This window comes from Notolabrus celidotus, chromosome 10, assembly GCF_009762535.1.
Source record: "Notolabrus celidotus isolate fNotCel1 chromosome 10, fNotCel1.pri, whole genome shotgun sequence".
Classification (NCBI taxonomy): domain Eukaryota; kingdom Metazoa; phylum Chordata; class Actinopteri; order Labriformes; family Labridae; genus Notolabrus; species Notolabrus celidotus.
Window position 1 is genome coordinate 36,633,901 of NC_048281.1, and position 14,136 is coordinate 36,648,036.

Below are 14,136 nucleotides of genomic sequence, written 5' to 3' on the forward strand. Positions count from 1 at the left end.
GTAAAGATTGTTTTCTCTTTGAATTTGAATAATTAATGCTTTAGTTCACATCCCTGGTTCTGTATCTGTTTCCAGCATCAGAAGGAAGAGAGGAAGAGAGGAAGAGAGGGAGAGAGGGAGAGAGGAAGAGAGGGAGAGAGGAAGAGAGGAAGAGAGGAAGAGAGGGAGAGAGGGAGAGAGGAAGAGAGGGAGAGAGGGAGAGAGGAAGAGAGGGAGAGAGGAAGAGAGGGAGAGAGGAAGAGAGGGAGAGAGGGAGAGAGGAAGAGAGGGAGAGAGGAAGAGAGGGAGAGAGGAAGAGAGGGAGAGACGAAGAGAGGGAGAGAGGAAGAGAGGGAGAGAAGAAGAGAGGGAGAGAAGAAGAGGGAGAGAGGAAGAGAGGAAGAGAGGGAGAGAGGGTGATGAAAGATAAAAGAAAGATACCTCTGTCCCCCGGGGGGAGGAGCTCTCTTTGATCCGTTAAACAAAGGCCGGAGTGAGGAGATGTAAAGCGTTTATGTGGAGGGTGAGATGGATCCAGTTAAAGGTTTCAGCACAGTAACCTGGAAATCTACGTCTCTCTTCTTTCTCTCTTTGATGAACTCGTTCTGTTCATCGCTTTGTGAATGTTCATGGCTTTGATCCAAGTGTAGCTCTGAGAGTTCAACAAACATGAACCGTGCTGCCTCCCACCCCTTCACACAACAACACAAAACATTCTTCTTCTTCTTCTTCTTCTTCTTCTTCTTCTTCTTCTTCTTCTTCTTCTTCTTCTTCTTCTTCTTCTTCTTCTTCTTCTTCTTCTTCTTCTTCTTCTTCTTCTTCTTCTTCTTCTTCTTCTTCTTCTTCTTCTTCCACGGAGCACTGACGGACGACTGAAGCTGCTCTGTTGTTGTCTGACTGGAGCTTCAGCTCAGAGACGTGATCCCTCTTTAAAGTGTTTAAATTAAAACAAGTCTGTTACAGATGTGTGAAGATAAATCACCTTTAACCCTTTGAGAACAAGCTGCAACCACTAAAGCAAACAGTGTAAAAGCTGCAGTTCCTCAAGTGTCCACTAGAGGCTCGCTACAGAAGCTGAGAAAGCTTCATGCTTTAGGAGCTTTCCTCCTGCAGAAACAAACTTCTTCAAAGTGTTTTACAAACATTTATTTGTGTGTTGGTCAGTTAAGAGGAGTCGGGATCCTCGCTGTCCTCCCCCAGAGGGATCATAGTCGAAGATAGTGACAAGAAGTCGCCTCTAGCTCCAGGAAAAAACCAACATGGCCGACTCAGACTCACATTTACACGATTCCTTCTTTCACATATGCACTCCTGGAGACTGGACATCTTCAGGAGCTCTGTCCTGAACTAACCCAAAGCTGGTTGTTCACACACATCCAGGATAGATTAGCTCTCAAGAGCACACTGCAGAGGTCACGGCGTATTGTTTACATCAGGGGTTCCCAAAGTGTGGGTCAGGACCATAGACTGTATTTTAAATGGACGTCATCTCGCTCGGCTCAAAGTGAGGCCGCCACAAAAACTGCTCCCCCTGGTGGCTGGCTGCAGTACAGGTCATAAACTCTGTCTCCCCCATTCATTTGAATGGAGCTGCAGTCAAACTTTAAAACATAAATCCACGTGGTAGGAATGTTTTCTCCCCTCCGTATGCTGTGGTGATATGTAGTTATTATTTGACTGTTTTGTGTTGAAGGCCTCTTTCTTCTGAACAATTTCTTCTTTGTTAGTTATTAGAGGTTAAAAAACAGGGTTTTACTTCCTGTTTACTTTGATTGACAGCTGCCGTAGAGTGAAACTCCATAGGACCTCGAGACGGGACGCTGTAGGGCGGAGCTTGTTACCGTGGAAACACACAGATTCCCTACTGCGCAGACTCTGGCTGCAGCAAATTTACAAGATGGCAGCGTTCTGGAACGAGATATTTTGGCTTCAAAACTGTACAATTGGAAAAAGGCGGAGCGACGCTGTCCATTATATACACAGTCTATGGTCAGGACCCTCTGGGGGTCAGGAGACACAAACGGGGGGTCATGAGATGTCTTCAAGAATGTTATTTTTCTTAATTATCTAAAATAGTACATTTTACCCATTATACTAAAAATATCAACAGAAATAGAATCTAACCTTGAAATAAAACCTGTAAAATATAAAGTGTAATGAGTTTTCTGCCTTTCTTTGTTTCCAGATGACTCCTAAGTTTAGGGTTAGTGAACAGTTAATGATCTAAAGCATCAGTAGCAGCAGGTTCATTCATAACACACAGGAAACACAGACACATGCTCATATAGGTGTAGGGTCACTTTCTGCAGACCAGCTAAATGAAGACACATTAAATCATGAAGAGGGACAGTGGGGGTCGTGAGTCTTTGGCACCTATATTTTGGAGGTCTTGGGATGAAAAGTTTGGGAACCCCTGCTCTAAAGGACGTTAGCCTCAGACTTTGGTTTTGATGACTGTCTTTGTTTTGATATCAACGCTACGTGTAAACACACGGACGTGCATCGTTGTTCTCTTCTTGACAATCACTCTCCGTCCTCACATGTTTTTATTCATCCTGTTATTCGTCACGCTTCCTGTTTTTGCAGCGGTCACATGATATAAATGACATGTCTTGCAGAGATCTTACACGGGGCCTGGCAGTGACAGGTTTGGTTAAAGTCGGGGTGAAGATGTCGGCTGTTTGTGTGTTCACACGAGACGCTCACTTTAAAGATCTGAGACGTTTTCAGGAGTTTTGTGAACGTGTGAATACGGCAGCTACAGACCATGAGAGAGAGACCTCCAACCACATGTAGCTCCTCACTCTGTTTACTGTCCTCTCTACACACAATCCTGCATTGTCTCTGTGTGTGTGTGTGTGTGTGTGTGTGTGTGTGTGTGTGTGTGTGTGTGTGTGTCTTTCTCACACACTGGCACCACAAACACGGCCCCCTGCCAGCTACAGATGCATACAACCCCCCCCCCTAAAGTGTCACCCTCCCATCGAGGGCCGTTGGGACCGAGGGGACGTGTGACTATCGACACGTCAGCCGAGCAGCAGCGACACCTTCACGCACCCTGACAGGGTTTCTCATTAAACACAGAGCTTCAGCCGCGTCACCGACCTCTGACATGGAAACTCCGGGACACGGGAAAAAGTTGAGGGTGATGCTGAAGGGAGGAGAGGAAGTGAGAGAGGCTTCATGAACTATGAGTTAGACCACCACATTTAAGAACAGCTTCAGGGCACATTGTTTGGAGCTGTGTTCAGATGCAAAGTGGGGCTCATGTGTCTCCTTAAATGGCTACAACTCAAGAAACTACTGCTGCAGAAACCCAGACAATTACCACAAATGTGCTGCAGAAACATAAAATATGCAAATTCAAAAACAAAAAAATGAAAGCATCAGAAAAACATGACTTTGTTTCGAACACATCCTAGCCTCGTTCTAAAGCTGCTCCGCCTCGTCCTCCACCTGTCCCCTGTTTCTCCTCCAGCTTCTGTGTCCCTCCTGAATAATGAAGCAAGAGTGATGCAGAGGTGACACCGTTGAACTCTGCTGTGTTTCCTCCTTCATGTCAGAGCTAGCATGCAAGGGAGCAGACACAAAACATGCTTACATGCACACCTGGGACAGAGTGTGAGTCACGCTATGATGCAGGAATACTCAGATAAATAGAAACACACAAGATCTCACAGTTTTACTCCAAAGTAAGACCGACAGAGAGTTATTCCCCTCGTCCTGATCTGTAGTTTATCACCTGTATTAAATGATGTGTCATATTTAAAGTAGTGTTTATTATAATAACTCTATATTTAAGATCAGACTGTTATCTGTAAGCGGCTCAGACTTCAGAAGAGGTCACTGACTCGTATCACCTGATTGGATTAACAGGGATCAGAACTCCTTAAACACCGCAGCCCAGGTCACCTTTACCTGCAGACGTTCACTCAACCTTCAAAGTGTTCATGTTTTTACTTTAAATATAATACAGCTGATAACAAACATTAAAACACATCTTAGAAATAGAAACAATGTTAAAGCAACATTTCTTTTGATTTGCAAACAAAGGACTTGAGAAGAGGGATGAATACAACGATGACCAAAACTACCACAATAACAAACAAAGACAACAAGCAGAAGAGCATAAAAATACAAACACATAAATACATATAAATAAATATACAGAATAAGAAAGATGTTGGAATAAAATCAGAGGTCAGAGTCAAAACCTGAAATAAACACAATACAACAGGAAATTATAGAAAGTTAATTTATCAGTAACATTATTAACTCTAAAGTCTAAAACATCTCAAATAAAGATCTCAAGGGATTTTAATGTGATAGATTTTTTTCAGAAATGTATGAAAAAGTTGTTTTTGCCAAAGTGCCTCAAAAGTGAAGTCAGTGTGAAAACACGTTTAACCTGCATTCTCTGTTGTAGCCAGCAGGGGGCGATTTGACAGGCTGCTAAAATGAGTAATGCTCTGACTTGATTTAACTTGAAGTTGTTTTTGTCTGACTCTTTGGTTTAAGTTAAAACAAGTAAGTAAGATTATAAAAATAAGACGTGTAAGAAAGCTAGCATTGATAGAAATCTTTAACAAAAAGCTAAATGAGTGTTTTAAAATGTTGATGTTGAATAAGTGCTTGTAGCCTCAGTGACTGCGAGGTAGCACCAGTGTGGAGTTGCCTTTAACCTGCAGTGCTTTTAGTAACCAGCAGGGGGCGACTCACTGGTTACAGGATGATTATACAAATTCTGACGTGATTGAATCTCTCCTAACGAGTTGTTTCTTCTCATGCTTTAGTTTAAATTCCTTTTAAGTTAAAAAAAAAGTATGAGAAAATACTAAGTTATATAAGAAACAAAACAACACGCTAGCATCGATACAAATCTGTAAAAAGAGCGATTTAAAATGTTGTTGATGTTTAAGAAAAACATCTTGCAGCCTCAGTGCCTGAAAGGTGGCACCAATGTAGAGTTGCCTTTAACCTGCAGTGCTTTTAGTAACCAGCAGGGGGCGACTCTACTGGCTGCAAAAACAAAGTTGATGCTTGAAAACATTTTCATAAAGATATCTTCAGTCCAAATCTCTCCTTTAAACTCTTCTTAAATTGAAGACTGTTGATTTATTCCATTTTTTACCAGATTCGGAGTCACATTTAACAGCGTGCTGCTTACTTCCTGTAAGCGTCTTCTGTTAGTCGTCTCCATCTTTCTTCTAAATCAACATTTATCCATCAAACACAGAAAGTCCCTTCAGTCTGACTTCCCCCCGTGTTAGCGTAGCAACAAGATGTGTCTTGTTGTTTCCCCTTCCAGACGTCCCCTCATCAATAACCCAGGAGTGAAGGTGAGCACACCTCATGTACATTAAAGGAGGAGCTGTGATGCCGAAGTGCTCTGATCAATGTTTCATGATAATGTCGATCAAACGCCCGACCCCGTTGCTATGGAGAAAAAACCCCCGTGTGATCCCGGAGAGTCAGAGTGCTTTGTTTGTGCAGCGGGAGCAAAACCACTCACTCCACCCTGACACCTCATCCATCCGTAATGAAGCCAGAGTGGAAATAAATCAGAGCGCCGAGTTTATCAGCTGTTCACGGTGAATATGAAGTTTCTGTTCGCTCACAGAGACGCCTGAAGGACCCGGCTGAGCTCAGGGAGAGGGGACGGTCAGGAGTCTGGAACTCCTGCTGTTGCTCTCCATACAGACTGTTCTTCCTGCTGACACCTGATTGGTGGATACTCCTCAGACTACAGACAGAGACCAGAACCCTTCTCAGACTAAAACCCAGACCCTGAGATCCAGATTCAACATGTCTCTGAATCAGAATCTGTAATTCAGGTCTGACCTTCTTCACGGAATGTTAGAACTCTGAGATCAAAGACAGAATTCTGGAATGTTGTCTTCCTCTCCCCTCCTCCTTTCCTCTCCTTTCTTTTCTCTTCTCTCTTTTTTCCTCTCCTTTCCTCTTTCCTCTCCTCTCTCTCACCTCATTATTTTTCTCTCCTCCGTCTGTCTTCCCTTTTTCCTTCTCTCCTCTTTTCTTTCCCCTTCTTATTCCAACTTTCCTTTCTTTTTTTCCCTTTTCCACCTCCCCTCCTATCTTCTTTTCTTCTTTCATTTCCTCTTCTCTTGTCTTACATCTTGTCCTCCTCTTTTTTTCTCACCTCTTTACCCTTTCCTAATTTTTCATCCTTCTTTCTCCTTTCCTCTCCTTTATTTCTTTCCTTTCCTTCTTTTCTTTCCTCCTCTCCTTTCCTATTTTCTCTCCTTTCTTCATCAAAGACAGAATTTAGAACACCTGCTGTGCTCTCCATACAGACTGTTCTTCCTGCTGACACCTGATTGGTGGATACTACTCAGACTACAGACAGAGACCAGAACCCTTCTCAGACTAAAACCCAGACCCTGAGATCCAGATCCAACATGTCTCTGAATCAGAATCTGTAATTACAGGTTAGTTGTAGCTGAAAGTAAAAGCTTTGTCAGGTCTGTCCTCAAGAGGAGAAGAAAACTACGTCTACAATGTTTGTTTGTTGAATGGAGGTGGGATCCATCATTTCTGATGCTGCGTTCAGGGAAGTCAGGAAATCTAAACAGCTGATTGTCTTTAGTGGACCACAGCATCAAGCAGATTAGTGTCTCAGTGTAAATGTTTGATGTAGAACAGATTGTTAGCTGCTCTTCATGCAGAGATCTGTTTATAGAGAGAGAGATCCTGTTCCTCCTGCTGTTGCTCTCCATACAGACTGTTTGTCCTGCAGACACTAAAACCTGATCCACATAGAACAGATTTTAAGCTTTTATTTAAAGTCTCTAAATAAAGATTACTCTGCTTCCAACGTGAAAGTAAAGATTTTATGTAGCTTCTCAACATTTGAAACCGAGACTACTAAAAGCCGACTCATGAACAGGACTCAGGACGTGTGCCGGGCTCTGTATGTCCTGTCACAGTTGAACAGAATCAAAAGTGCTGATTTGCTTTTTGCACTGATGTTTTTTTTCAGCGTTGGCTTTCTGCAGAAAATAAACCTCCCCCTTTAGACTCTGCCCAGAATACCTCCTCCCACTTCACAGCTCTGTTTGTGTTCAGTCAGGGTCAGGCTGGATGGAGAGGGTGTGGACAGGATATCCTCACGCATGGAGGTCACCATGGTCACTCCCACCTGAGCAGGAGACAAGTCACTGTTACTCATTCATGCAGAAAAACACACATTTAACACTGCTGCATGGAGACATCTTTACAAAGATGTACATCAGAAATATAAGCACAATCAGAGTCAGAATCCTGTCCCTTAAAGACTTAAAAACTGTCTCATCTTTATTTAAAGACTGTAAATACAAGTTTTAATCTGTTCTCTGGGGATCTGCATTTTCAAAATGAAGTTCCTGTTTGTAGTATGAGTAGTATCGACCAATCAGGAGTCAGCAGTCTGCAGGAGAAACCGTCTGTATGGAGAGCAGCAGCAGGAGGAAACGTCAGCTGATGGAGCACAGACAGTATCAGAGTTTGTTTCAGGTAGCAGGGCTCGTGCTCGTCCTTCAAACTCTGCAGATAAAAGACAGAACCAGGCGAACAGTTTGTGGAACAAGCTTCCACTTGTCTTGCCGTTGGCAGCAGGATCACGGAGCAGGTTCGGACGTCTTCGTGTTCCTCTGATGTTCTCTTGTCTTATCGCTGACTGTAAATCACAGAGAGAACACAGGAGGGCCTGTTCTGCCCCTCCGTGGGGATGAGGGAGGGAATGAAGGAGGTTTATCACATAAAAAGTGATGCCAAAACTCGCCCTCGCTGACTCTGCTACCTGCCGCCCTGATCCTCATGAATGTGTGAGAGAGAGGAGGAAGAGGAGGAAGAGGAGGTGGAGAGGGGGCACAGAGAGGTGTCGGGGTCAGGAGGTCACTGCTCATGTTGGGGATTAAAGGAGATGGTTATCTGCAGGGAGGGGCGCTGCGGGCGGAAACAGGTATCAGTGAGAGGAGGCCCCTCCAGCTTGCCTTGTTTTTATATCAACATGGATCAACCTTCAACCTTTCTTTGAGTCTTTGTTCTCTCTCTGAAGACCTGAGACTCAACCAGGGAGCATTTATTCTGTATGTTACAGACTATAAGAGAAGAGGTATTTACACTTCAGATCTGTAACTCCATTATTGATTTAAATGAGACTTGAAGCATCAGTGTTTATTAAAGATGAAGCCTGGTTCATACTCCTGCGTTGACTCGTGCATCAGAGCATCCGCATCGCTCTGCAGTACTCCTCCCAAACACTAGTGGGCAGTGTGATTTCTATGATGGTCAGACCGCCTGTTTCTGGTCCTGCTAGTTTTTCTTCTTGCTTGTGCAAAAAGAACCATGAAGACTCTGAGCCTGTTATCTTAAACTGGAGCTGATACATGTTCATGTTGATCATACAGTAAAGAAAAGAGAGGAGACGTCTGAGGATGGAACGTACGGTTAATGTACAGTGATTCCATACATGATGTAAATACAGGATATAAGATGCTGCCCAGGGGACCAATCACAGGGCTTGAAGTCTGAGGTGTTTCATTGCATTGTCACATTTTGGAGGAGGTGCAGGTCAGGCTGCGTGTGTAGGTGTCTGGGTAGGAACAGGGGCATGCAGACTTTAAAAAGAACTGATCTGTTTATGTCTATTTTTTATATTTCAAAGAGTTAGAAATGTACCATTAATATTAAAAATTTACATTTAGACTAGACAGAGTTGAAAGACGATAAAAAAGTTAAATTATAAGTCAATTTTTTTTTAGAATAAATTTGCTGATTGCCTGTTTTTAATTTTTTTGTTATTTTAGATTTTAATTAGGTTTTCTTTTTGTTTTTATTGTCTGAATTTTTTCACTTCCTTTAACTCGAACACACTCTGACTGTGTTATATCTTTCTAACAGCTCAGGTCCTTCTCCTCATGGTATTTTAATCTGCTGGTGTAAAGCACTCTGTGTTTTTAAAGGTGCGATATAAATAACATTTATTGTCATTATTATATTATAAAATGCAAAGTTTAATCCTCCTGTTATGTTTGTTTCTCAGGGACAGCAATAATCTTCCTGGGTCAACTTGACCCGGGGAATATTTAATGATTCAAAAGTGTCAGAACCCGAAAAAAATCCCAATTTACATGTTTTAAATCTCATTATAACTCCATTACTGACCATTCAAATCAACATTTAGTGCATTGGTGTTCTTTAATCCTCACAGATCATATTTCAAAGAGGATAACTCACAAGTTTTTAATGAAAATTCACGTTAAAACTTTTTTAATGTACATTGGAAAGTGATTGGAGTGAAATATGTCACACAGTTGGAAAGAAACCTTTAGTATTTGAACCTTCTGAACCCTTTTAGCCTCCACTTTGACTACAGGGTCAAATTGACCCACAAACAGCAGTAATATAAACATGCAGGGGGGGTCACAAATGTGTGAAATGAACCATTTCCATTGTATATGTTGTTCATGCTAATCAAGCCAAGCAGAAGAAGTTTCATAGTGAAAAATATTTTTAACATTTCTTTTTATTATTTTTGAACTTTAAAACGGGTCAATTTGACCCGCAGCATAACAGGAGGGTTAAACAACTTCACAAGTAAAGGTTCAGTTACAGATATCATCTATAATCCACTTTTCCTCATGTGGAATAAAATAACTGATTAACATTTTCATCAGTGAGAACGAGAGTTTCTGATCCTTAAATTAAAACGTGAGAATGTTTGATTTTAATTCTAACAAGTCAGAAAGATGAGGCCGATATTTAACTGCAAAAATGCTTCCTATAGGTCCGTCTGTTTAAAGAAGAAAGCTGATAAAGTTTGTTCTTTGTTGGAGGATAAGTTTTTCATCCTGAGAAGCCTCATACACACACACACACACACACACACACACACACACACACACACACACACACACACACACACACAGTCGTTACCCTGAGAGGAATGATTCCCTCCGAACAGTTGGAAGAAAAAAATGCTTTTTAGAGATTATTGAAGATCCTTTTTGTTCAGTGTTTTGTCAGATTTGGAGCAGGAGCCGGGGAATAATGGAGGAAAGGCTTATGGATGTGTTTGCCTCCCTGTTGCACTCTGCGTCCATCAGAGAGCCAGAAAACATGAGTTAATTGCATTTTTTACAGAGCGTCTCAAGTGGAAGCAGCTTAATGAGGTTAGGCAGCTCGCCTCGTTGAGAAATCGCAACTGTTCCTAATTGTGATCTCAAATATGCTCATAATCCCCCGATTTGACAGCAGCAGAGGTTTCTGGGGAGGCATTAAGGTGAGCGAGGGAGAACGAGGGACACAGAGACAATTAGCAGGGAGGAAAACATGTGAGCGAGTGCAGCGGATTAAAACATTTCACTACAAGTAAAATAAACACTTTTAATGGTTTGAAGCTTCGGATCTGTCTCTTCTGAAGACTCGGCTCCTGTGGAGTCACAAACAACACCAGGACTCTCTCACTGAGTCTGAACCAGCAGAGCCGGGCTGCTGTTAACCTTGGCACATGGTCGCCACCCTGATACTGAGCTGTTGTGTCAATATCTGTGTTGTGAGTCCCAACGGCACGTCCATGCACCCTCTGTTATATCACAACACATGTGTGTGTCACATCCAGAGGGATGCTGGCGGTCCGGATCCATCATCTGTGATACGTCAGACCGGCCTCAGAGTCAGAGCAGACATAGACCGGCTGCAGGACGGCTTCATTCCACCAGATCTGTCTCCGATCCGTCACAGCTCTGGATCTGATGGTTTCTATTCTAGTCAATGTGTTAACTTCCACTGGATCCACTCTGTTGCGTCTCGGCTGCGTCTCTGATCCGGCAGGTCGGAGTCCTCCGGATCAGATACACAAGACTTCTACGACGCATCAATCTCAACAGAGCAGATGGAGCGGGACAGGAAGTCAGGTTTCACCAAAACCAAATGAAAACATCCGGTTAATTTTCAGAATAAAAGACTCTGTGTTATCACCAGATCGTATTTCACTTAACTACAACAACAAACCAAAGTCATGATGAGCGGAGCCAGGCCTGGAGTCAACAGGTCAGAGGTTTTCAGAGGACCAGAAAGACCACATGGATGAGGAGAGGAGGAGGAGGAGAATCCTTGATTCAGGGATTACAGAAGGGGAAACCTCGGTCACATGACTCCAGCTGTCCGGAGGTCCTGCTCCGTGCTGCGTCCTGAAAACACAACCGGTGGGTGTTGACGGACGAGAGCACGGAGCCGGTGGAAGTCCAAATTTAGTGGTCACGAAAATCTTGAGAATAGGAGGTTTGCTATTTTTACCAACAGCCACCTAAAGTTCTTGACCAAAATACACAGACACCAGAGATCACCATCAACCTCTATCTTCTCTCCATCAACAGGGACCTCCACAGGAACATTCTGTGACCCGGTCTTTGAGTTGGTAAACGACATAAACTCAGTTTAATCTGCATTCAGAGCTTCAGATCAGGAAGTGTGTTTTGAACAACATCTGCAAGTTTTCAAGTGTTTCCACATAAACGTATACGACAGTGTCGTCGGCGTAACAACAGAAGGTAGCATCAAATACAGTTTAACTCAGATTATTCTCATGGAAAGGAAATCAAAGCAGACCGGGTACAGAGCCCTGCAGCACAACGGATGTGTTTATATGTTTTTAGAGCGTTTTAAAATAACTTCCTGTTCTGTCTTCTTCACCGCTCTGTCTTCTTTGTTAGCGCTCATTCGTTACCTTTTCTCTAAGTCGATGAACAACTACCTCACTCTCTCTCTGTCTCCCTCCTTTGCTCGCAGCAGCTTTGGGTTGAAAATTTGAGTGTTTATCTTATTTTCTTGTAAACTTTTGTGCTTTTTAATCCTATCAAATATAGAAATAACAATAATTGTGTCGTTTTAAAGCATGAAGTCTGGGAAATAATTAAAGTATTAAAAGTTTCAACAACCTTAAGTTGACCTCCCGTCAGCAATATTTGTCCACATCCACCGACACGTCTCAGGCATCAACTGAGAAGTTTGGTTACACTTCCAGTGTGCTTTTCAAAGTAAAAGCCTGTCCTGGTTTTTCTCTGGAGATATTTCCCTTGTTTTCACACCATGCCTTTATTCTGAAGGCTTGTCAGGGAACAACAAAGTTTTTTATTCAAGTCCCAAAATATCAGTTTTGGAGCAATGTTCCTACTTGTGCAACCTCTTCCTCTCGTTCAGTACCTTTCCTTCTCTGTCTCTCTTTATACATTTGTTTTTGCACTCCTATGTACATGTAACCCTCTTTTTTAATGTAAGATTGTTTTCTGATGAGAACAATCCTCCTGAAACCTGAAGATGCCCTGAAAACATGCAGTAAATGTAGTCATAGATCCTGCAAGCTTTGAGTAGATGATTTTAAACTAAGGTGTCGTCAGATGAGCAGAGGTTTGTCATGTTTGTATATTGATAAAGCTGACCCTGACTGTGAGCTTCTCTTTTAGTCCCAAATCTGCATCAAACGAGGAGTTTAAAAACACAGCAGATCCATCAGGTCACCTCTGACGAATCGTCTGCAGGGCAGAAATGAACCATCGCTCAGTCCGTCCTGTGGGTCGCTTTGAACGCTGTGAATCACAACAATATTTACCCTGATCGCAGAGTCTCCACCAGCCATGTTCCCCCCCCTTGTCCCCTCCAGAGGCCATGTTGACATTTCAACTCTTCTCATGAGGGCGCCGAGGCGACCGTGAGCGCTGTCTCTGTGAACGAGTGAAAGTCCGAGAGCAGAGCGCCGGTGTGACGGACGGGCCGGTTCTGTGGTTCAGTGTCAAGTCTCCACTTTAAAAGGCTTGAGGGTGCAGCGGTGCAGCTCTGACCTCTCTGGTCACATGGCCGCAAGCTGTCCTGAGCTGTCAGATTTCAGAATGCGAGATGACTCAGGGCGCCGGACAGCTTCAATATGTGTCCAATGCACCCAAAACAAACGTGGCTTCAGGCTCAGAGCGCTGTTATGATGTGTACGCCGAGTTAGGAGAGGAAACATTCGGTAAAGTGGAGGTTTAAAAACATGTCTGTCCTCTGTGTCTCCTCTCAGGATGAAGAACAAGCTGTGGTACTTTGAGTTCGGCACCACGGAGACCATATCGGCCACCTGCAAGAAGCTCAACGAGTGCATCGAGGTGGAGGTGAGTCACGTGTTGATCAGAGCTGTACGTTACACCATCACAGAACCCATCAGATAATGCCTCACAGTGTCTGACTCAGAGAACCAGCCAAGACTTATATTCTCACAAGCTCCACTGTTAACAGTCACGCTAGAAACGTAGGAAGCTAGCCATGTGTTGAAAATTATGTCATTACCTACGTCCCCAAGATTAACCCCTGCTCATCTGTTTCTACTGAGTCTCAGCTTCACTGTCAACAGTTCCACAGAGTCTCAGCTTCACTGTAAACAGTTCCACAGAGTCTCAGTTTCACTGTAAACAGTTCCTCAGAGTCTCAGTTTCACTGTAAACAGTTCCAGAGTCTCAGCTTCACTGTAAACAGTTCCACAGAGTCTCAGCTTCACTGTAAACAGTTCCACAGAGTCTCAGCTTCACTGTAAACAGTTCCACAGAGTCTCAGCTTCACTGTAAACAGTTCCACAGAGTCTCAGCTTCACTGTAAACAGTTCCACAGAGTCTCAGCTTCACTGTAAACAGTTCCTCAGAGGCTTCCCTCTGTCTTCCTTCAGCGGTATGAACCTGAAACAGAAACTGATGTTCTTGTGATGTTCTTGTAATTAACGGGTCTTCAGTTTGCTGAAATAACAACATCATGATGCAGATTAGTCCAAAGTCCAAAGTCAAGCTTTGTCAGGTCTGTCCTCAAGAGGAGAAGAAAACTACGTCTACAATGTTTGTTTGTTGAATGGAGGTCTATGAAAGAGGATTAGAGACACTGATGTTTCTTTAGCTCTGACCTTCTTCATGGAATGTTCCATTTGTTCTCAGAACTCTGACATCATCAAAGACAGAATTCTGACATCATCAAAGACAGAATTCTGACATCATCAAAGACAGAATTCTGACATCATCAAAGACAGAATTCTGACATCATCAAAGACAGAACTCTGACATCATCAAAGACATAATTCTGACATCATCAAAGACAGAACTCTGACATCATCAAAGAGATAATTCTGACATCATCAAA

The 14,136-nt window shown here is 43.0% G+C and overlaps 1 protein-coding gene across 1 annotated transcript in view; it reads left to right on the top strand.

Moving 5' to 3' along the window:
- LOC117820656 (diacylglycerol kinase beta) overlaps nt 1-14,136 on the top strand; it is a 294,341-nt gene that overhangs the window by 229,742 nt on the left and 50,463 nt on the right. Inside the window, exon 21 of the mRNA XM_034694505.1 lies at nt 13,037-13,127. Within this exon, the coding sequence (XP_034550396.1) occupies nt 13,037-13,127 (91 nt within the window). The remainder of the gene's footprint in view (nt 1-13,036; nt 13,128-14,136) is intronic.